This window comes from Eleutherodactylus coqui, chromosome 2, assembly GCF_035609145.1.
Source record: "Eleutherodactylus coqui strain aEleCoq1 chromosome 2, aEleCoq1.hap1, whole genome shotgun sequence".
Classification (NCBI taxonomy): Eukaryota; Metazoa; Chordata; class Amphibia; order Anura; family Eleutherodactylidae; genus Eleutherodactylus; species Eleutherodactylus coqui.
In genome coordinates this window covers 286,557,936-286,580,013 of record NC_089838.1, presented here as the reverse complement: position 1 = coordinate 286,580,013, position 22,078 = coordinate 286,557,936, and the positions used below count along the sequence as shown (strand labels likewise).

General features: G+C 45.4%; 2 protein-coding genes across 2 annotated transcripts in view; both read left to right on the top strand.

Moving 5' to 3' along the window:
- The window catches only part of DBNL (drebrin like), a 29,942-nt gene extending 26,776 nt beyond the window's left edge, over positions 1–3,166 (top strand). The window contains exon 13 of the mRNA XM_066593166.1: positions 188–3,166. Coding sequence (XP_066449263.1) covers positions 188–327 — 140 coding nt within the window. The 3' untranslated portion in view covers positions 328–3,166. The remainder of the gene's footprint in view (positions 1–187) is intronic.
- Positions 3,167–11,293: 8,127 nt separating this feature from the next.
- Positions 11,294–22,078, top strand: part of ELMOD3 (ELMO domain containing 3) — a 34,125-nt gene continuing 23,340 nt past the window's right edge. The window contains exons 1-5 of the mRNA XM_066593164.1: positions 11,294–11,363; positions 15,882–16,029; positions 16,116–16,193; positions 21,153–21,225; positions 21,870–21,929. Of these exons, the coding sequence (XP_066449261.1) occupies positions 16,018–16,029; positions 16,116–16,193; positions 21,153–21,225; positions 21,870–21,929 (223 nt within the window). The 5' untranslated portion in view covers positions 11,294–11,363; positions 15,882–16,017. The remainder of the gene's footprint in view (positions 11,364–15,881; positions 16,030–16,115; positions 16,194–21,152; positions 21,226–21,869; positions 21,930–22,078) is intronic.

Below are 22,078 nucleotides of genomic sequence, written 5' to 3'. Positions count from 1 at the left end.
CTGATGAAGGGCAAAAACCCTGAAACAGCTGTCTGTGCATGAAATCTGGCTTTGCTTTTAATTCCCAGTCATTGTAACAAGGCTTGTATAAAAATTCTGACTTTGGCTTGAAGGAGTGCTGCCTTTCAATAGGTGGCACTGTGGAGGATTTATTCCATCTCCCTTATTTGTTCTTTTTTCTACACAGCTGATGACACCGAGATTTCATTTGACCCCGACCAAATTATTACGCACATCGAGATGATTGACGAAGGCTGGTGGCGTGGATATGGACCCGACGGGCACTATGGCATGTTTCCTGCCAACTACGTGGAACTGCTGGAATGAGAGATGATGGGAGAAGAGATTGAAGAGGGACCTTACAGCGAATGAGGCCCCTATGCACTGAAACGGTTATATTATCATGGGCTGTAACCACACAAGAAACACCTAATGTACTTAACGTAACTCCTTATGCTCAACTGTGAGGCAGACAGCCGGTTCCTTAACTCAGTACACACAATTTCTTCCTATAAGCCACGTGCGTTTCTCCCCCCCCCCCCCCCCCCCCTTTTTGTTCTATTCTTTGTGTTCACATAGACCAAGGAGTTTGACCAAAGGATAACTCAACTACCAAGGTTTATTATGGTACTTCCTGCTGTCTTTGCATTGCAGTGACCTCTAGGGTTCAGGGTTCGAGGACCTATTGCTGTTTGTTTTTGTTTGTGCCACAATTGCGCTGGGGGAGGGGGTACCTCCTCACATTGTCTTCCCTACACTTATTGTTCTTTTCTGCATTGGCACCTTTTACTTGAGATTGTGTCTTCTTGGATTTACATTCCACTTTTTTTCCTGTGAGCTATTCATATACAAGACAATTGATTAATTCTCATTTCATCCACGCCTTGCTAGCAATAGGCACTCTTCCAGGTCTTATTTTTTCATTCATTCCTAAAGGCCCCTTTACACGTCCCAATGATTGGACACAAACTGTTTTAGGAATGCTTGTTTACCCGATCATTAGAAAGTGGTAATATGCCTCCAATCAGCCATCGGCCATCGTAAAAATAGTCCTTGTTGGCAGCACATCTTCCTGTATAAATGGGATGTGCAGCTGACAGTGTTGAAGATGTATTGGGTATGAAGAATTATTCATCACCCATGCAGTATGAATTGGACTTGGGAAGGCCAGTGAAGTTAAACAAGTGCCGATCCCATTGATCGGTGCTCATCAACCGGCCGTGTAAAAGGGCTCTTCTGATAGAAGTGCTCAAAACAAGAATACAGTATGATGACACCCCATAAGTTGTTGGACCCTCTATAATGTGACATTAGACTTCCAGAGGAATGGCCTGTCTGCCTGACCCTTCTTCTGTTCTCTATGGAAGTGTGCATGCACGGACTAAAGAAAAGAGTCGTGCTCACAGACCGAGACTGACTTCCTGGGGTGACAGCAAGTGAATAGGGGATCAAGTAGGTATAAAAAGTACACCCCCAGACTTTGCATTCCCTGTCCTATGAGCATCGTAACTTGCTTTATGGTGCTAATGGGGCATTACTGGTTCCTTTTTAAGAAAGGCACTGGCTTCTGTGCCGCAGCATTGCCTTTCCTATACCTCTTTATGGCCCTTGATGGAGATTGCATTGGTTGCTCGTCTTTCCTGCAGTTATCAGAAATGTGTGTGTTTGGTGTGTCATTAAAGGGGTTGTCTGGTTACTATATGAAATTTTAGTGGCAGTTGCACACTTGGTAAAATAACGACAAATCCAGCGTTCTTTACCTGTCCTTAGTCCCACCGGAAGGTGATGTCACAGGATATCGCCTGACGTCCGTTTTGAACTCCTGATATCATGGCGCCCAGGATGTGAGCGCTGATGCCAGGAGAATGGGCAGTGATGCGGCGGCCTCTGGCTGTAGCGGTCAGGTGATTATGCAATGACTACAATTTCTGCCGACTGTGGGGCTTCGGTTCTGGATCACCGGGACTGGGGACAGGTAAGTAACGCTGGATTATTTATTTTACCACATGTGCACCTGCCATGAACAATGCCTATTGTAACCGGACAACCCCTTCTATTATGCAAGAGTGTCCCTTTTAAAGCAGCCCATGTTTACACAAATGGTAACCAGATATGGGGAGGTCTACGGGTAGGTTCCTCCCTGGAGAATATTGTCTGGAATACGTAAAACTGATTTTACTGACTTTTGGCCCATACACTCTGCAGTACACAATATTGGAGTTATACCTATAGTAAAAGACTGAATCAGTGCTATTTAATGTAGGCCATTCTCCGATCCTTATGTCCAGGGCGGACCGTCCTTGTACTACTTGTGTCTTCTCACGGACTTGGCTTGTGCTATGTGATTTGTTGACTTGTTACAACTAGAACCAGTAACTGCATTAAAAAGTACCAAACAACCAATCAGATGCCTGCTTTCCAGGCGATGCTAGAGAAATGCGACACGCTTCTAGGTTTTTACGGGTTACTAAACTGTTTCGAACTGTAATTTCACTGCTGCACCTTCAATAACAGTAACATTGCTGATACTTTACCTGTTTTGGGTCAATAGTAGGTCATTTCATGCTGTTTCCTCCATTTATATACATAGCTGCATTCTGCTGGTGTCATTGTACTGCCCCGTGGTCACAGGCAATTGGTAAAAGTTTGCACCTTGCTTTATCTGTGAATAGAGAAGAAGCCGTCATGTAATTACAAATCTGTACACGATTGAGAAATGCTGTAAGTGGAGTGTACCTTTAAGGAACCGTATACTAGCTCTAACATGAAACTGATCATTGCATCTGATAACCGTATGGATTTTGCGATAATTTTTTATTTTTTTTTGTATAGGGCAGTATTATCACAATGAATGTCTAATAGGAAAAAACTGGCTGCCACGATCCCGCCTCGCTTGTTATGTATATTCTGGGCCTGTGGGTACGGTGCTGGGTGGTATGCGGGAATTAGCTGAAGATGCCCTCTGCAGGGCCGGATACATTCTTCTTGTCCTCTTGTGTGATTTTTTTTTTTTTAACAATCCTCAGTCTGTGAAAACCTGTCTGACCTGTCATGTAAGGGGTGGCGTAAATCACATGCTCTGTGAAATCACCTGGTAATTATGTTGGAACTTTTTTTTGTTCTTTTTTTAATCATTAGAATATAAAATAAAAGTCTTTGATAACAAGTGCCGGATATTCGTTATTTACCATTGTGGTGGCTGTGTGAGACTGTTGGACCTATTTGGGATTAGGAGGGTTGAAATCGCAAGCATGTCATGAGTCTGGGGAGCACTCCAATGCGCTGGATCGGGGTACGATCGCACATTGATGAGTAAGGCTTCCTGCACACGGGCGGAAATTCCGCGGCGGGATTTCCCACCCGTGCCCGCGGCCGTAGGGTTGCATTAGATAATGCAATTCTATGCAGACAGACGCGATTTGACTGCATTAAAGTTGCGCGGTAAACAAATAGCGACATGTCCTATTTCTGTACAAGCCTCGCAGTGGCCCGCACAGAAATGTCATGGCTGACGCACCGGCTCTGCTCTGTGCATGTGTCGGCTGAGCAGCAGCCGGCACATAGCAGAGAGGAGAAGATGCCTGAGCAGGTGAGCCGCAGTGGTCAGTGCAGGGGCACGGCTCGCATCCCGCTGCGAGAATTCTTACAGCGGGATCCGACCCCGCCGTCTGCAGGAGGCCTAAAATCCAAATGCGGATTTTCACAGTGGAATTCAGCAGTGAAAATCCACTGCATTTCTACAACAAATGGTCATACTTTTTGCTGTAGGTGAATGAGGTTAGTCAAACATAGATACTGTAACCCTATGGATGTGTTCAGCGTGTACCTATATCATGATGTGGATTAGCCTACACTGTGCTCTCCCCAAGTCGGAGGTCACAGCATGAATTCAAGAAACACAAGAGGTACATGAAGTCAATCAGCTGGAGTAGACATCCCCAAACATATTGGGGTTTGTTCACATCTCACTATCGGCTCCCATCAGGTTGTACACTTAAAATCCTAAAAACGGAACTCCTGGACGTTGCCTATTGCTGCCATTATGAGAACTGCTGATGCGGAGACCAATAGGTCTCCTCTTCAGCAGGTTTCCATTCCTTTGCCCCATTCTCTGCTATGGGCTTAGACGTGCACCATGAGCGGGCCCCTGGACGGAGCCAATAACCAGATGTGAACAGGACTTTTAATTTTTAGTGGGATCTACAGACTAATATCTGAAAATGTATAGTCGGTCACAAGTCTTGCGTAAACCAACTAAAGCTGGCCGACCGCTTTAGGCCAGATTCACACGACCGTATGTATGCAGCTATTTAGCCACGTCCAAAGATCGTGACCATCTGACGCATTGGATTCTAATGTATTCATTCAGATGGATGATTTTGGGGTGCATTAAAAAAATTGCGCCAGAAAAAAAATGGCACATCGGTGACCGTTTTCAGTCGCAATTTTATACACTGCGTCAAAAGAAAGGGCAAGACCTATCTTTTGGCCAAGATATGCATGAAGCTCCCATAGACTCCTATGGCAGCGGAAAATATAGAGGGAGTTATTTGGCGTACAACCCTGGGAAAAGAAGACAGCCGGCTCTAATTAAGCATTAGTAGTCATTCCGAGGATTTCTACTGATCAACAGATTTCCGCACTGCAGCGTATTTTTATTTTTTTTTGCTATATAGCAGCAGTCTGCGCAAACAGCCGAAAATACGCAGGTAAGGTTCGTGACTCAATAGCGGCAATTCTTCATTCATGCAATTTTGCGGCGTGTACGGCCACCGTAAAAATGTATACGGTCGTGTGAAGGAGGCCTTAAGCGGAGTTCACATTCTTTTTATGATAACGGATTCGTTTTTTCCTCTAAGGGCTCCTTCACACAGGTGTATTTGTATGCGCAATACGCTGAGAATAGAATACGCTGATTTTAAATGGGTTTGTTCCCGTTTCCCTTTTTTGCGCACACATTTCGGTCACGCAAAAATGCAACACGCTCTACTTTTCTGCATATTTGCTCACCGAAGGTCCCCACAGAAGTTAATGGGGAGTGCTCAAATGCGCACGCAATATGCAAGGAGATACGTGATTGCACTGCACATCTGGAACTCATTAGCAATTTTAAGCGTTGTTATTTTGGCTGTGCGCAAATGAACATGCCCCGCGGGCAGAAAAAGTACAGCAGATTATGTAAAGAAGTACGCAAAAACGCATTGTTCATACTGCATAAATGCAGCGCTGAGCCGCTTGCAAATGTGCATACACTCGGGTGAAGGAGTGCTAACTGATTGCAAACTGATCCATCAAAAAAACCTGGATAGTTTCCGTTGGCTTCAGTTAGACATCCGTCATGATCGGGTCTTAACAGATCTGTTTTTCAAAGTGCTAACAACCACCTGTCCGTGAGTGAGTGCTTTACATGCTCTGCCCCTATTCACATGACCGTGACGTCATTGCAGGTCCTAAAGCATAAAACATGCAGAGCCTGATAGGTGCTGTCTGCACATGGCTGCTCTGATGTCATGTGATCAGTCACCTGGACTCTGACCTCGCCCCTAATCACATGACTGTCATGTCATCAGTTTCTTCACTTTACTAAAAATCGGGAGAGCAGGACAGCAGCCGTGTGCTGACAGGACCTGTGATTATGTCACTCATGTGATCAGTCACCAGCTCTTAGCGCCGCCACTGATCACATGACTGTGATGTCATCACAGATCCTAAACCAGCTGAGGCTGACAAAGAACGTATACAGTACAGCTGTGTGGTGTGTATGACGCACATCTACCAGAGCTGTGTGGTGTGTGTGATGCACATGTACCAGAGCTGTGTGTGGTGTGTGTGACACACGCATGTAGCAGAGCTGTGCATCACACACATACAGTTCTGCTACATATCACAAATACTGGTGTTATAATTTTCTAATTACTAATCTGTTTGCAATGTAGCTCTGCTTTACAGTGGTTTTATATGAAATAATTTACTGTGTTTTACCGAAAATAGATCCTGGTTTTACCTTTAAAATAGGACCTAGCTAACATTCCCCCCCTCCCCCCAAAAAATACTCGCCTGGTCCGCGGCGTCCAGATGGTCTCCGGCGGCGCTGTGGCAAACTGCTGAGTCCTCCCCGTCTGCGATCTCAAACTTCTACTGGTGATGGGGCTTTGAATACCCCACCTCTAGCAAAGCGAGCCCTGTAATTGGCTAATCGAGCACCAGTAGCCAATCATAGCTGGCACTCTGAGCCAATCACAGCCATTCAGTGAATGACATAACTGGCTATGATTGGCACATCGAGTGCCGGCTGTGATTGGCTGCTATAGCTCGATTAGCCAATCACAGCGCTTGCTTTGCTGGAGGCAGGGTATTTAAAGCCCCGTCACCAGGAAGAAGCTCAGCTGTGAGCCGAGGAGGACGTAGTTTACCGCAGCGCCGCCGAAGACTATAGGGACGCTGCGGGCCAGGTGAGTATGACTTCCCCCGAAAAAAAGACACTGTGCCCTTTTTTTAGGGCAAAAATTAGTATGAGACAGTGTCTTATTTTGCAGGAAACATGGTATGTTTTTGTGTCTGTTCCCCATTGAATACAATGATAATATAGTAATACAAAACTGGACAGAAGGGCCCTCTTTTTTTAATTTGATGAAGAAAAAAAAAACGTTCTGCAGGTTCGTCTTTTCCAAGATGGGAAAGGAAAAAGGACGGAACTGAAGTAAGCTGAAACGTGATAAGGCCTGTTGAAATCAATGGGGAGTTTACTGGGTCTGTGGTTTTTCTTCCCCTTCCATTTTTCTGCTCTTAGGACTAAACAGAAAAACGGAAAACAAAACTGTGATGTGAATGCGGCCTTATTTGCAGGTTGAATGCTTTGTTCTACCGACAATTATTCCTCCCCTCCTCCCATTCTTACCCGCGGTGTGGGAACCCCCACGTCTGGTCTGGTTCGGAGATGGGTACACGTGGTATGGCCCCTCTCTCTGTGTCCATCGCATCATCAAGGAGGCTGGTTGTATGGTTCATCTTAATAGTTAACCAGCCTTTGTCTCTGTTATGGTCCTGCACCCTCCAAGCTATATGGGGCCCAGAGTCCTCACTCCTAAATGTAAACGGGTCCTGCTGTACCCTCTGTACAACTTGAATTTCATATGGGGATTTACTCTGTTGGATTTATACAGGCACCATCAGATCCAAGCATGCTTCCAGGGGAGCATCATGCAGTGACATACGTAAGGGTTGGGTTGCCCATTCCATTAGATAGCCGTCTACTAAAGACTCATTCGGTTGATGGCTGACTCGTCCAACACCCCCATGGACTTGCATTCATGGCTTGGTCTGGCCTTGCCTGGGCTGGTATGTATGTGGTGTTAATGTAAAGAGGGGAGAAAGCTGACTCCTCTGGCAGCAGCTTATCTCCCGAGACCAATAGGATCACATCGTTGAAATCCAACAGAAGAGTCAGGTGGACCCGTCGAAATCCTAAAGATAAAGTGGTAGTGCCGTATGTTAGCAATTGATGGCAAATTGTCCATGTGAATACTGCAAATGTGTCCTCCTGTCATAGGCACAAACCTGGATAATGGTGTGAAATCTGCATATTTAAATTATGCAAATTGCCACAGATCACACCTATTGCAATGCAAAACTTCAAATCTGCAGCAAATCTGGAAGAAATCTGCGACAAACAGGACATGTTGAAACTTAAAAAATCTGCTCTCATCCAAGTGGGGGATGCCCTTCTGTGAACTCCCTATGTCCTAATAGACCATATGGACAGGGGGGTACAGGGATTATTTCTATGAGGCACCCCCTTTAATAATGGGTTGATGGATCTTATTGACTTACAATGGGGTACCTCATGATAACATTAAAGGAATTGTCAAGGACATTTACTACGGACGACCTATCCTCAGGGTAGATCATCAGCAGTTAATCGGCAGAATCCCCCCCCCCCCCCCCCCCCAGTTATCTGTTCACCAGGCCCACTGTCAGTGCTTCCCATAGTGCAGCGGCCTGGGCTCCTACTGCAGGCACAGCTCCCATTGATTTCAATGGGAGCTGTGCCTGCAGTACTAGTCCGGGCCACTGCAATTTTCACTGCTCTATCTCCTTCCTGCCCGCATTGATAGCAGGCCCAGTGAACAACTGATCAGTGGGAATCCAGTGTGGCGGAACCTTGCCGATCAACTATTGACTTCTATGGGAACTTTTGGTGTGCAAATGCGCAGGAAAATAGAGCATGCTGCATTTTTTTCAGTAACCGAAATGCGCAGGAAAAATATGTACATGTGAACAAACCCATTAAAATAATTGGAAAAACTAAAAATCACAGAAAGCGGCCATACTTACTGATACATTGATACAAGGGGGAAGGCATATGAACCACATATCCCTCAAACAGCCAGACTGCTATACGGAGGAGCAAAAAACAGACACCTGTGAGGACACTGATGAGATGAACACTCCCAAACGCTCCTTATAATGTCAATACTGGGTGTTTCAGGCTACACAGTACGTGTAGTGCACCATGCAGGCCTACAACCTATTGATGATGCCATATTTCAAATCAGCGGGCTGCCCTGCACCTCATAGGGGAACCATACTAGCACCCTGGGCTCCGCCAGCGTTCAAAGCCGCACTGCATGTCCTAGATAAATACTGATAAATGCGAGGTATGTGCTGATACTTTGGCCAAAATACGTGAGCCCACAATTCACGTCACAGGTCCTTGATAATTAAGGGTCTCAGTGGGTACACTAACAGGTAAAATCACAGAAAGGGTATTATCAAACAAACAAAAATCACAGAGAGCGGCCATACTTACTGATACATTGATACAAGAGGGCAGGCATATAAACCACATATGCCTCAGACATGCAGAGTCCAGACTGATATATGGAGGAGCCCAAAACAGACAATACCTCCATCAAAGCATTGTAAGTTGTTGTTGTTCCCTCTGGGGACTAACAAAAAAAGTAAAAATAGGAACAATAAAGTTTTACTAATTATTTTAAAAAAAGTAATAAAAGATTAAAAGAATCTAAATCCTAAAACAAAGATACATATTTGATATTACTGCATGCATAAAAGTCTGATCTATCAAAGTAATGTATTATTTACCCCGCACGGTGAACGTTGTCCAAAAAAAAATTACGCCAGAAATGCGCTTTTTTTTGGTCACCCTGTCTCCCAGAAAAAATGTAATAAAAAGCGATCAAAGAGTCATATGTATTCCAAAATGGTACTAACGCAAATGACAAGCCGTCCTGCAAAAAATGAGCCCTAGGACAACTATGTTGATGGTAAAATAAAAAAGTAATTGCGTGCAGAAGATGGCGGCAGAAAATAATTTAAAAAAAATGTAATGTCTTAAAAAAAAATGAGTAGTACAGCAAATAAAAAATCTCTATAAGTTCGGTATGGTAGTAATCGCACCGACCCATAGAATAAAGCTATCATGGCGCTTTTGTTGCTGTTTGTGCGCCGTATAAACATGACGCACTGAAACATGGCGGAATGTCGCTTTTTTTTAAATTTTACACCACTTCGAATTTTGTAAATATTTTTCAGTACATTATATGCTACATTAAATAGCACCACTGAAAACTACATCTCGTCCCGCAAAAAGCAAGCCCTCATACGGCGACATCGATGGATAAATAAAGGAGTTACGATTTTTCAAAAGGGGGAGGTGTAAAACCGAAAAACAAACTTGGTCACTAAGGGGTTACAGGATTTTATATTGGGCCCTGGAGCTCCCGGTAACAACTTCTTCGTATGAACATATTCGCGCTGTGTATTATGCATGCACAATTTGCGTACACAATGCCCAGTGAATAGAACCAATTGATTTTAGTCACGTGCGTTTTGTGTACACGTATATCAATCTTCAAAAAAAAAGGTTTTCTGCGGCATGTCCTATTTTCGTGCGCATTGCGAGTGAAAATAGCACAAGTTAAATAAAATTTAATTGCCCATTGAAATCAACGGGAGCACGCTTGGACGTTTTTTGAGCACGCAAAAAATACTGTGAAATATGTACAAGCGTGCAAAAACGCAATGCCCATTGCGCAAATACTTTTATGCCCGTGTGAAGCCAGCTTTAGGCCTGTGTCCCACGAACGCAGAAAATAGAACCCGTTAATTTCAATGGGCTCGTTCACATTCGGGTATTTGACCCGCGCAATTCTGTCACGCAAATAAAATGCTACATCCTCTATTTTCCGACGCCTTTGCGCAGGGAAAGAACGCATCTTGAACTGATTCAACGACTTGGATATTTCAATGGCTGAGAGTATCGGAGCGTGTTTTTTTTTTGCAAGCGCAAAAAGTACAGTAAATAACACAGTTGCGCCTGCGAAAACGCCACATCCAGTGCGAAAAATGTGGCGCCAAAGCACACACAAATACGCATACGCTCGTGTGAATCTGCATGGGACTGCCTTGCAGATTTCACTCATTGCTTTGCAATTTACAAAACTGGTCGTGAAAATCTGTCACTTTTCCACAAGAAATGGCGCACGCTGTGGATTTGAATATCGGCAGGATGTCTATTTTCCGCTGCGGATTTCTCCCGCTGTGGATGGGGTTTGGTAAAACTTCATTCGCTTGCATTGTACTGTACATTATTGCGTCATTTTGGCGTGCAGCGTGTGAACGCGCCCTTCATCTAATCATCTTGCGCATGGGATTCCTTCGTCTATGGTCACACCCGAATATAGTACGACGACATTGGGCACTGCAGATGACTAGCGCCATGTTGTGCTGAGGTTATATATACCGAAGTGTACGCCGAATCCCAACAAGATTGTGTGGGAGGAAACGTCACCTCACTAGGCACTGTTACTATAGGGACCGGTCCTGTGGGGACTACAGCTGCCAACTGCTGCTGCTACAACCTGTGCATTATGCACATATCTTGTTTACATGCAGAGGCCCTGGAACATGAAATACGTGGCATATAGATCACAGCCCGTCCAGGAATTACATCCCAAAAGACCATTAGAAGCCGTTGAGCAGATTATGGGCTCTGCAGCCATCACTGCCACATCCTGATTGCTGCTCATACCCACGTCTTCTGCTCAGGAGCCATATTACCGTAGACTACTCTCATTAACCGTAATGTAATATGGTCTCCAACAAGATGGCCGCCGCCCTACCCTTCAGCTGGCAATACTGAAGACAGGAATAGAAGATATGACAGTTGCAGTAGCAGAGCCGTAAAGCGGAGGTTTCTGGGAATTGTAGTCTACGTTGGCTTCTTTAACGCCAAGGAATGCTCTTGTTAAACTACATTTCCCAGGATGCAGTAAGCGGCTTGGTTGCCAGGACTCGGGAAAGTTGATGATGGCCGCAGAGATTGGAGGGAGCTATGAGGGGTAAGGGCTGGTGCGTGCAGCGGCTGTGTGATGATGTAATGCCAGTTGGGCCAGGACTTTGTACAGGTTCTCTTTATATGTAGTGTTGCAGGGGACTGGTACTGCATGCAAGTGACATTGTACTGAGTGGTTGATTTATGCACATCACTATCGCACTTACTGCTTGTTAGTCACTGACTAACGAACCTGTTCATAGAATGCATGAGCACAGCGCCCCCTATAGGCTAGAAATCCATGCATCCATCCATTGCACCAGTTTTGGGAAGACACTGCTTGGTTGCAAATTGCTTGCATTTAAGATTTGCAACACCCAACAGGAACTAAAACCTGACATGTTGCATGCAGATGGCATGAAGCTATTTGCTGCAAAAACTGCTTTTGGTTTTGCAATTTGCAACCAATGGCTTGATTCTTCTTTTTGTGTCATGGTCGCATGTAGTATTGCAACCCCACTTACAGGCAACGTCACAGTGTGGTCTCTGCAACCAAATGACCCCCCAGCCTGTAGGACAAATCTGCATTGTGGAAATGTTCATGAAGTCTCGTAATACATGATCTCTGTTTGGTCTTTAGTTTCTGACAGCCTGGATTGTCTTGTAGGTGAACGCTGATAAATGCCGGACTAGCAGAAGTTTTGGTTTATGAGATGCTGAATTAAATGGGTTACAACTATAACTGGAAGCATTGGGGCTCACTAAAATCTGGGACACTCTGTTCAGTTCTGGAGACCTCATCTAATGAAAGGCATTGATAAAGCAGAATAAGACTAAAGATGAGCTATAAAAATGGTAGAAAGCCCCAAGAACAAAACTTATTGGGGAAGACTTGGAATTTCTATGGCAAAGGGGGGGAGGACATGATGGAAACCTTTATATATGTTACAGGAGGAGAGAAGGGAGAGGGGAACATGATGGAAACCTTTATATATGTTACAGGAGGAGAGAAGGAAGAGGGGGACATGATGGAAACCTTTATATATGTTACAGGAGGAGAGAAGGAAGAGGGGGACATGATGGAAACCTTTATATAGGTTACAGGAGGAGAGAAGGAAGAGGGGGACATGATGGAAACCTTTATATATGTTCTAGGAGGAGAGAAGGGGGAGGAGGACATGAGGGAAACCTTTATATAGGTTACAGGAGGAGAGAAGGAAGAGGGGGACATGATGGAAACTTTTATATATGTTACAGGAGGAGAGAAGGGAGAGGGGGGACATGATGGAAACCTTTATATATGTTACACGAGGAGAGAAGGGAGAGAGGGACATGATGGAAACCTTTATATATGTTACACGAGGAGAGAGGGGAGACATGATGGAAACCTTTATATATGTTACATGAGGAGAGAAGGAAGAGGGGGACATGATGGAAACCTTTATATATGTTACAGGAGGAGAGAAGGAAGAGGGGGACATGATGGAAACCTTTATATAGGTTACAGGAGGAGAGAAGGAAGAGGGGGACATGATGGAAACCTTTATATATGTTCTAGGAGGAGAGAAGGGGGAGGAGGACATGATGGAAACCTTTATATATGTTACACGAGGAGAGAAGGGAGAGAGGGACATGATGGAAACCTTTATATATGTTACACGAGGAGAGAAGGGAGAGAGGGGAGACATGATGGAAACCTTTATATATGTTACACGAGGAGAGAAGGGAGAGAAGGGAGAGAGGGGAGACATGATGGAAACCTTTATATATGTTACAGGAGGGAGAGGAGAGACATGATGGAAACCTTTATATATGTTACAGGAGGGAGAGGAGAGACATGATGGAAACCTTTATATATGTTACAGGAGGAGAGAAGGGAGAGGAGAGACATGATGGAAACCTTTATATATGTTACAGGAGGAGAGAAGAGAGAGGGGGACATGATGGAAACCTTTATATATGTTACAGGAGGAGAGAAGGGAGAGGATGACATAATGGAAACCTTTATATATGGTACAAGAGGAGAGAAGGGAGAGGGGGACATGATGGAAACCTTTATATATGGTACAAGAGGAGAGAGGGGAGAGGGGGACATGATGGAAACCTTTATATATGGTACAAGAGGAGAGAGGGGAGAGGGGGACATGATGGAAACCTTTATATATGTTACAGGAGGAGAGAAGGGAGAGGAGGGACATGATGGAAACCTTTATATATGTTACAGGCGGAGAGAAGGGAGAGGAGGACATGATGGAAACCTTTATATATGTTACAGGCGGAGAGAAGGGAGATGGGGGACATGATGGAAACCTTTATATATGTTACAGGAGAGGAGAATGGAGAGCGGGGACATGATGGAAACCTTTATATATGTTACAGGAGGAGAGGGGGGGACATGATGGAAACCTTTATATATGGTACAAGAGGAGAGAAGGGAGAGGGGCACATGATGGAAACCTTTATATATGGTACAGGAGGAGAGAAGGGAGAGGAGGACATGATGGAAACCTTTATATATGTTACAGGAGGAGAGAAGGGAGAGGAGGACATGATGGAAACCTTTATATATGGTACAGGAGGAGAGAAGGGAGAGGGGGGCATGATGGAAACCTTTATATATGTTACAGGGGGAGAGAAGGGAGAGGGGGGCATGATGGAAACCTTTATATATGTTACAGGGGGAGAGAAGGGAGAGGGGGACATGATGGAAACCTTTATATAGGTTACAGGAGAAGAGAAGGGAGAGGGGAACATGATGGAAACCTTTATATAGGTTACAGGAGAAGAGAAGGGAGAGGGGGCATGATGGAAACCTTTATATATGGTACAAGAGGAGAGAAGGGAGAGGGGGACATGATGGAAACCTTTATATAGGTTACAGGAGGAGAGAAGGGAGAGGGGGACATGATGGAAACCTTTATATAGGTTACAGGAGAAGAGAAGGGAGAGGGGAACATGATGGAAACCTTTATATATGTTACAGGAGAAGAGAAGGGAGAGGGAGGGCATAATGGAAACCTTTATATATGTTACAGGGGGAGAGCAGGGAGAGGGGGACATGATGGAAACCTTTATATATGGTACAAGAGGAGAGAAGGGAGAGGGGAACATGATGGAAACCTTTATATATGTTACAGGAGGAGAGAATGGAGAGCGGGGACATGATGGAAAGCTTTATATATGTTAAAGGAGGAGATCAGGGAGAGGGGGACATGATGAAAACCTTTTATATATGGTACAAGAGGAGAGAAGGAAGAGGGGGACATGATGGAAACCTTTATATATGGTACAAGAGGAGAGAAGGGAGAGGAGGGACATGATGGAAACCTTTATATAGGTTACAGGAGTAGAGAAGGAAGAGGGGGACATGATGGAAACCTTTATATAGGTTACAGGAGGAGAGAAGGGAGAGGGGGACATGATGGAAACCTTTATATATGTTACAGGAGGGGAGAAGGGAGAGGAGGAACATGATGGAAACCTTTATATATGTTAGAGGAGGAGAGAAGGGAGAGGAGGGACATGATGGAAACCTTTATATATGTTACAGGAGGGGAGAAGGGAGAGGAGGAACATGATGGAAATCTTTATATATGTTAGAGGAGGGGAGAAGGGAGAGGAGGGACATGATGGAACCCTTTAGGCCTCTTTTACACGGGCTACAAAATCTCGCTACAAAACGCATGTATGTGAATCCCATGGTTTCCAATAGGTTCCTTCACATGAGAGATGTTTTGTAGCCTGAAAGAACCCATTGGAAAGCATGGGCTTCACATACATGTGTTTTGTAGCAAGATTTTGAATTCCATGTGAAAGAGGTCTTATATATGTTACAGGAGGAGAGGAGGACATAATGGAAACCTTTATATATGTTACAGGAGGAGAGAAGGGAGAGGAGGACATGATGGAAACCTTTTCATATGTTTACCCCTATATTGGTGACCCAGGTAGTAGTAGTGCCCTTAATGGTGGATCCAATATTAATAGTGCCCACCATGATGAGTCCAGTACTAATAGTGGTTTCAATGTTAGCTCAGTAGTAATAGTGCCCACCATGATGGGTTCAGTACTAATAGTGGTTTCTATGTTAGCTCAGTAGTAATAGTGCCCACCATGATGGGACCAGTACTAATAGTGTCTTCTCTAATGGCCTCTGGCCAGCTAGCAACTCTATAGGCATTCCATTCACCCAGCCTGCAGCTTCGGTCTGGCAGTACAGTCGCTTCTGAGCCTGTGACTATTGGCCTCTACCTGCGGCATCCGTGCTGCATACAGGATGGTACACGCAGAAATCAGGACCGGTGTGGGGAAAAGGTCAGAGGCCACAGACTACCGCTGCCGGATCAAAGCTGCAGACGGGTTAAGTGCAACATTGCATGGGTTAGATGCCCAGTCAGCGGGCCACATCAAATAAGGTAGCGTTCTGACGTCTGTCATAGGGGATATAAGTGTAGCATGCACCGAATCAGAAAAATCCATATAATAAAAATACTTTTGTGCATTGAACACTATTTTTCATAGCCAATAAACCTATTTTTGTATAATTGTATACAATTTTGCTTATTTTTGCATCTCTTCTGATTAGGTCGCTTTTACCGACTGCCCAGTGTAGCCCATAATGGAGACTGGCAGTAGGATCGAATGTGGTGACATTTGCACAACTATAACTAGAACAACACTTTATTTGCACTAAGTACTTCGATGCCACACCAGGATGAAGCATGGATAGCGAGGTACGGGTCACTCCGATCACACTCAACTCAACTTTTCCCTTTTTTGAGTCCAGAAGTAATCAAATTTCCACTTTGTCTTGTCTCAGGTAATGAATGGTTGGGCTGTGAGCCCTGATGTTCGCCAAACACACAATAACTTCCTGCCAGCCATCAAATTGATGCCAGTAAGTATGACAACCAGAACTGCATTAGTTGTCAGCAGTAATCTACCATAGCACTGGCTGTTTTTTAGTCCATGTGACCTCCCTGTTATATATTCCCCCACACATGCCTGTGGTTGTACTGCGCACATTTGTATGTGACTCATTATTAAACTTTTCCCATATGGAAAACTTCATGGTTTCTTCGTAACTTTATCTTGTTCCATATGATACCATGTTGTAGTGTGCCTCAGATTTAGGAATTTGTCTTCTGAAATCCTGATGTCACCCATGGTATGGAAATGTTGGATTTGAACCCTTTCCAGTCATACATACTGCTATACATGTCCTAACTGCATATGTCCCATAACGTCCACAGTATATGCTAGGTGGAAGCTGAGCCCAGTTATACATGGAAGGCATCAGCCAATACCTGCCCACAACAGCTGCGATTGGAGATAACTCAGATCATGGCTGTAAACCTTTTAAATGCTGCTGTCAATTCTGACAGCATTTAAATGTCCCAATCGAGCAAGATTTAAATGTCCTTTATGACCGTGGATGGTGTCATGGTAGCCTGGGGCCTTCTGGGAACCCCAAGGGCTTCCATGACGGTTTGCCTATTAAGACATGGCTGTGGCACATCTAATAGGAAGCCTCTTAAAATACAGTATAATGAAATACCATAGTGTTGCACTATGCTGCATAAGTGATCAAACGATCACAAGTTCAAGTCCCCTATGAAGGCTTTAAAAAGAGGATTTTTTTTTACTCACCGTAAAATCCCTTTCTCGTCATTGGGAGACACAGCAAAGACCGTGGGGATATAGCTACTGCCACTAGGAGGCGACACTAGGCAAAAAAAGTGTTAGCCCATACCACTGGCTATATCTTTCCTGCCGACACCCAGCTGATCAGTTTGTGTACAAGCAGCAGGAGTACAACTACGCGGGAGCGAAGTTCAACAAAAGTAAGATACCAAAAGCTACAGTTGCAACTAAAATACAGCCCCATGTGAGACTTACGGAGCCAAGATCCCAGTCAGGACCTGAAAGTGGTGTAATTGATAACAACAGAAAAGATGGGCGGGTGCTGTGTCCCCCAATGACTAGACGAGAAAGGGATTTTACGGTGAGTATAAAATACTCTTTTTTTCGCTCGTGCCATTGGGGGACACAGCAAAGACCATGGGACGTTCTAAAGCAGTCCCCGAGGGTGAGAAAACATAACAAAAAATTACGCATGCAGTCAGATTACAGCTGTCTGCAACACCTTCCGACCCAGCGAGGCGTCAGCCGACGCGAATGTATGTTCTCGATAGAACTTAGTGAATGTATGCGGCGGCGACCAGGTAGCCGCCCTACACACCTGTGAGGCAGAAGAACCGTTGTAAACTGCCCACGAGGCCCCCACCGCCCTGGTGGAATGGGCTGTTACCCTCAATAGAGGAGGCCTACCCTTTACTCGGTACACCTCCAATACCGCCGAACAGACCCAGCGAGAGATGGTAATCTTGGAGGCCGCAAGGCCCGCCTCGGCCCCTCCGGAACCACAAACAAAGAATCAGAATGCCTAAATGATTCTGTTAGGTCTAGATAGATGGTTAACGCAGGGACCAGATCTAAGTATGCAATGCCTGCTCCCTTGGATGGACCACTGACGGGCAGAAAGAGGGCAATATCCTCATTAATATGAAAAGCCGTCACCACCTTGGGAAGGAAAAGGCACTGACGCAAGACCGCCTTATCCGGTTGGAAAACCGTGAAGGGAGGTGTGGCCGATAGCGCAGCTATCTCAGACATCCTCTGAATCGAAGTAACTGCAACCAGGAAGGCAACCTTCCAGAACAGCATCCTCCACGGCATCTCTTGCAATGGCTCGAATAGATAAGCCTGAAGGGCGTCCAGGACCAAATTAAAATGCCAGGGTGGCACCGGAAATCGAAACAGCGGCTCAGAATGTGTGACCCCGTGCATAAATGTGACCTATATGCTAAGGGCCGCTAAAAAAATGCACAGGGCAGAAACCTGGCCCTTGATGGAGCAGGGACTGAGTCCCATTTGAGCCCGTCCTGGAGATAGGACTGAAGACAGAACACAGAGAAACGCATGGGACGAACCCCCCCCCCCCCTTTTCACAATCATTGTCTGGACCACCAAGTTTGAGAAATTGCGAGCCTTCAGAACCACGGCCTCAACAGCCATTCTGTCAAATGTAGCGTGGACAAACTCTGGTGGTAAAGGGGACCCTGTGAGAGAAGATCCTCTCTTAGAGGAAGTCGCCATGATACGTCGGCTAGCAGGTCGACTATCTCTGCGTACCACGCCCTCTACAGCCAACCCAGAGCTATAAGAATCACCGGCAGACCCTCCCTCCGGATTCTCCTGAGCAAGCGAGGAATGAGGGGCATCGGGGAAAATGCATAAGAGAATGACACCCCTGACCACGGGGCTATCAAAGAATCCACTCTTCGGGCCTACGGGTCCCTCGATCTGCCCATGAAGACATGATGCTTACGATTGAGACGGGACGCCATCAGATCTATGTCCGGCTGGCCCCATTTCTGGCAGATCGCCTGAAAAATCTCGGGATGTAGTCCTGATTTCCCCCGTATCCACTGATTCCCTGCTGAGGAAATCTGCTATCCAGTTCTCTACACCTGGAATGAAGATATTCGACAGCGCCTGGAGATGATCTTCTGCCCATGACAGAACCCCCTCCACCTCTGCCATGACTGTCCTGCTGCGGGTTTCCCCATGGTCATTTATATAGGCGACAGCGGTTGCGTTGTCTGACTGGATCTTCACTGAACAACCCGACAGCTGAGGTGCAAAAAACTGCAGTGACTTGAGAACCGCCCACACCTCCAACACATTGATCGGAAGGCGCAACTCCTGGTTGGACCAGGTCCCATGTGTCACCCAGCTTCCTAGCGTGCCTCCCCATCCAGTCAGACTGGCATCCGGCGTGAGCACCCGCCACTGAGGTGGCAGGAACGGCCTGCCCCGCTGTATTCTCGGGGAGTCCAACCACCAATGAAGAGAACGCTGCTTCTTCGGCAGGATGAGAATCCGGTGCTCGAGGGAGGCTACTGACTAGTCCTTTCATGACAGAATGGACCACTGAAGGGGGTGGGCATGAAATTGCGCAGATTGAATCGCCTCGAAGGCTGCCACCATGAGGCCCAACACCTTCATCCCTTGCCGGGTCGTCACCGGACGCCGAGACTGCAAGGAGCGCACCTGTTTCTGCAAATACCGACGTTTCTCCGAGGGGAGACACACCCAGCCCGGGCTGGTGTCGAACATCATTTAGAGAAACTCCATGCACTGGGATGGTATGAGCGAGGATTTCTGGAAGTTGATGACCCACCTGAATCTGGATAGGGTGTCCATCGTAATCTGCAAGCTTTCCAGGTTGCCCTGGCAAGAGGCTGCCTTTATCATAATGATGTCTAAATACGGTATGACCACGATCCCTCCAGAGTGAAGGACTGCCATAACCGCCGCCAGAATCTTTGTAAAGCCCCTGGGGGCCGTGGCCAGTCCAAAAGGAGGAGCCACAAATTGAAAGCGATCTTCCTGGACTGCAAAACACAGATACTACTGATGCGCTGGGTGAATGGGGACATGCAGATACGTGTCCTTAATGTCTATGGATGAGAGAAACTCCCCTTGTTCCATAGACGCAATGACGGAACGCAGAGGCTCCATACGAAAATGTCGTACCCTCACAAACCGATTCAGCTTCTTCAGATCGGCAGGAGGGATATAGCCAGCAGGCGGGGGCTAACATTTTTTTTGCTAAGTGTTGCCTCCTAGTGGCAGTAGCTATATCCCCACAGTCTTTGCTGTGTCCCCCAATGACACAAGCAAGGAAAAGACTTTAATTATTACAAAACATATTAAAGGTTTAAAAAAGCAATTTTCATAGTTGCTACATAAAAAAATGTAAAAATTGGTATCATTGTATCTGTAACTGTCCAATTTAGTAAATATCACATTATTAATCCTGCACATTAAAAACTGTCAGAAAAAAAGTAATGTCAGAATTGTGCTTTTTTTTTTTTTCTGGTTACACTGACTCCAATAAAAACATTGAACAAAAGGCATAATTGTAGTTTTTTTTCCCTATTTTTATCTTGCTTAGAAATTTTAAAAAGTTTTTCAATGCATTATATGGCACCCTTAAATGGTATCAATGAAAATTATAACTCATCTAGCAAAAAAAACAAGTCCTCCTGTAGATATATCGTTAAAAAAAGAAAAAAATGATATTTTGAAAGTGGGAGTACCAGAAATGCAGATTATAACCTGGACACAGGCACATCAATGACCCTTGGTCATGAAAGGTTTCATATTGCACACTTCGCCCAATGGTGCAGTTTTATTTGGACCCACATTACAGCATTGAGTGCTGATAAGTTCATCCACTTAGATGGCTGTTTTTGGTGACAGCAGGGATTGTCACCTCTAATAGGGGTGAATGGTGAGTGAGATTCTAGTCTGGACATGTCCTACTCATACCTGGTGCAGTTTCCATTTGGGCCCATGGTTGGGATATGATCCATTTAATGTCAGTGGAGGGTCTGGGTATAGGTTTGGCCCCTGGCCCCCTAAACCTCATCTCAGCTCTATAAGCATGGACATATATCCTTTTGTGGTCTGTAAGGATCTGACTAGAGATGAGTGAGTATACTCGCTAAGGCACATTACTCGAGCGAGTAGTGCCTTAGCCGAGTATCTCCCCGCTCGTCTCTAAAGATTCGGGGACGGGCGGGCAGCGGCGGGGGAGAAACGGAGGGGAGATCTCTCTCTCCCTCGCTCCCCGCCGCAACTCACTTGTCATCCGCGCCGGCCCCCGAATCTTTAGAGACGAGCGGGGAGATACTCGGCTAAGGCACTACTCGCTCGAGTAATGTGCCTTAGCGATTATACTCGCTCATCTCTAGATCTGACCACTAATACTTTTTCCATCTTTCAGATTTCTGCTGTGAAACAGAACCGTGTTTTACAGACCCTGGTGAGCAAGAGCGAGGAGCCTGAGAAGGAGCCTGGTACGTCGCCATCCTCCCAGCCATCGTCCCATCACTCCGCCATTCGTTTATTCCTAATGGGTTGAATGCATAGTTATACAGTATATGTCCTGTCAGCGGATAAAATCTTTTACACGTATCGCATGTTCACATGGCACTTGTATGCAGTGGAAAAATCTGACACGGATCTGCTACATAATCCACTGCAAAAATCCAAGGCTATGCAATGAGTTTTTTTCACACTCCCATAGGAAATAATGGGTGTCTCTCGCAGCGGAAGATAATGAGTTCTCTTCATTCACTAGATCTGCGCATCTTGCATTCTCACAGAACTCGTGTGTGAATATCACCCGTGTAAATATAGCCTTCTTTCCTCGCACAATATGGACAGTAGGTCAGACCTGACAAGCGAGGTTCTCAAGACTTTGCCTCCTTATCTCTTCTCGGGCAACCTTTTATCATGCAGTGGTGCTCAGAGCTGGACTGTGTAGTCATGAGGAAGCAACAAGAGTTTGTCTTTTTGAGTTTGCATGACTATATTTTACTGGCTTTAGAAGCAGCTGACTGGCATTATTGCTGTTCATCCTAGATTAGTCTTCATTATAGAGTTGCTCACTTTTACTTTTATAGTATTCTTCATTTTTTTGCATTTCTTTTGCTTGCAGAAAGTGAAGACTTGCTCAGAGCCGAACAGGAATGGGACGCCTTGGAAAATATACAGACAGGTCAGTTTGTGATCACTTGACAATGTTTGAGTTTGACTACACTGAATGATCACTGCATTAGGAACAGCTGGCACTTGACATCTAGTGATCAGTAACGTGGTTCCACATGATGGCCGCATCACGATCTGCTCTCCAATAACATGCTGACC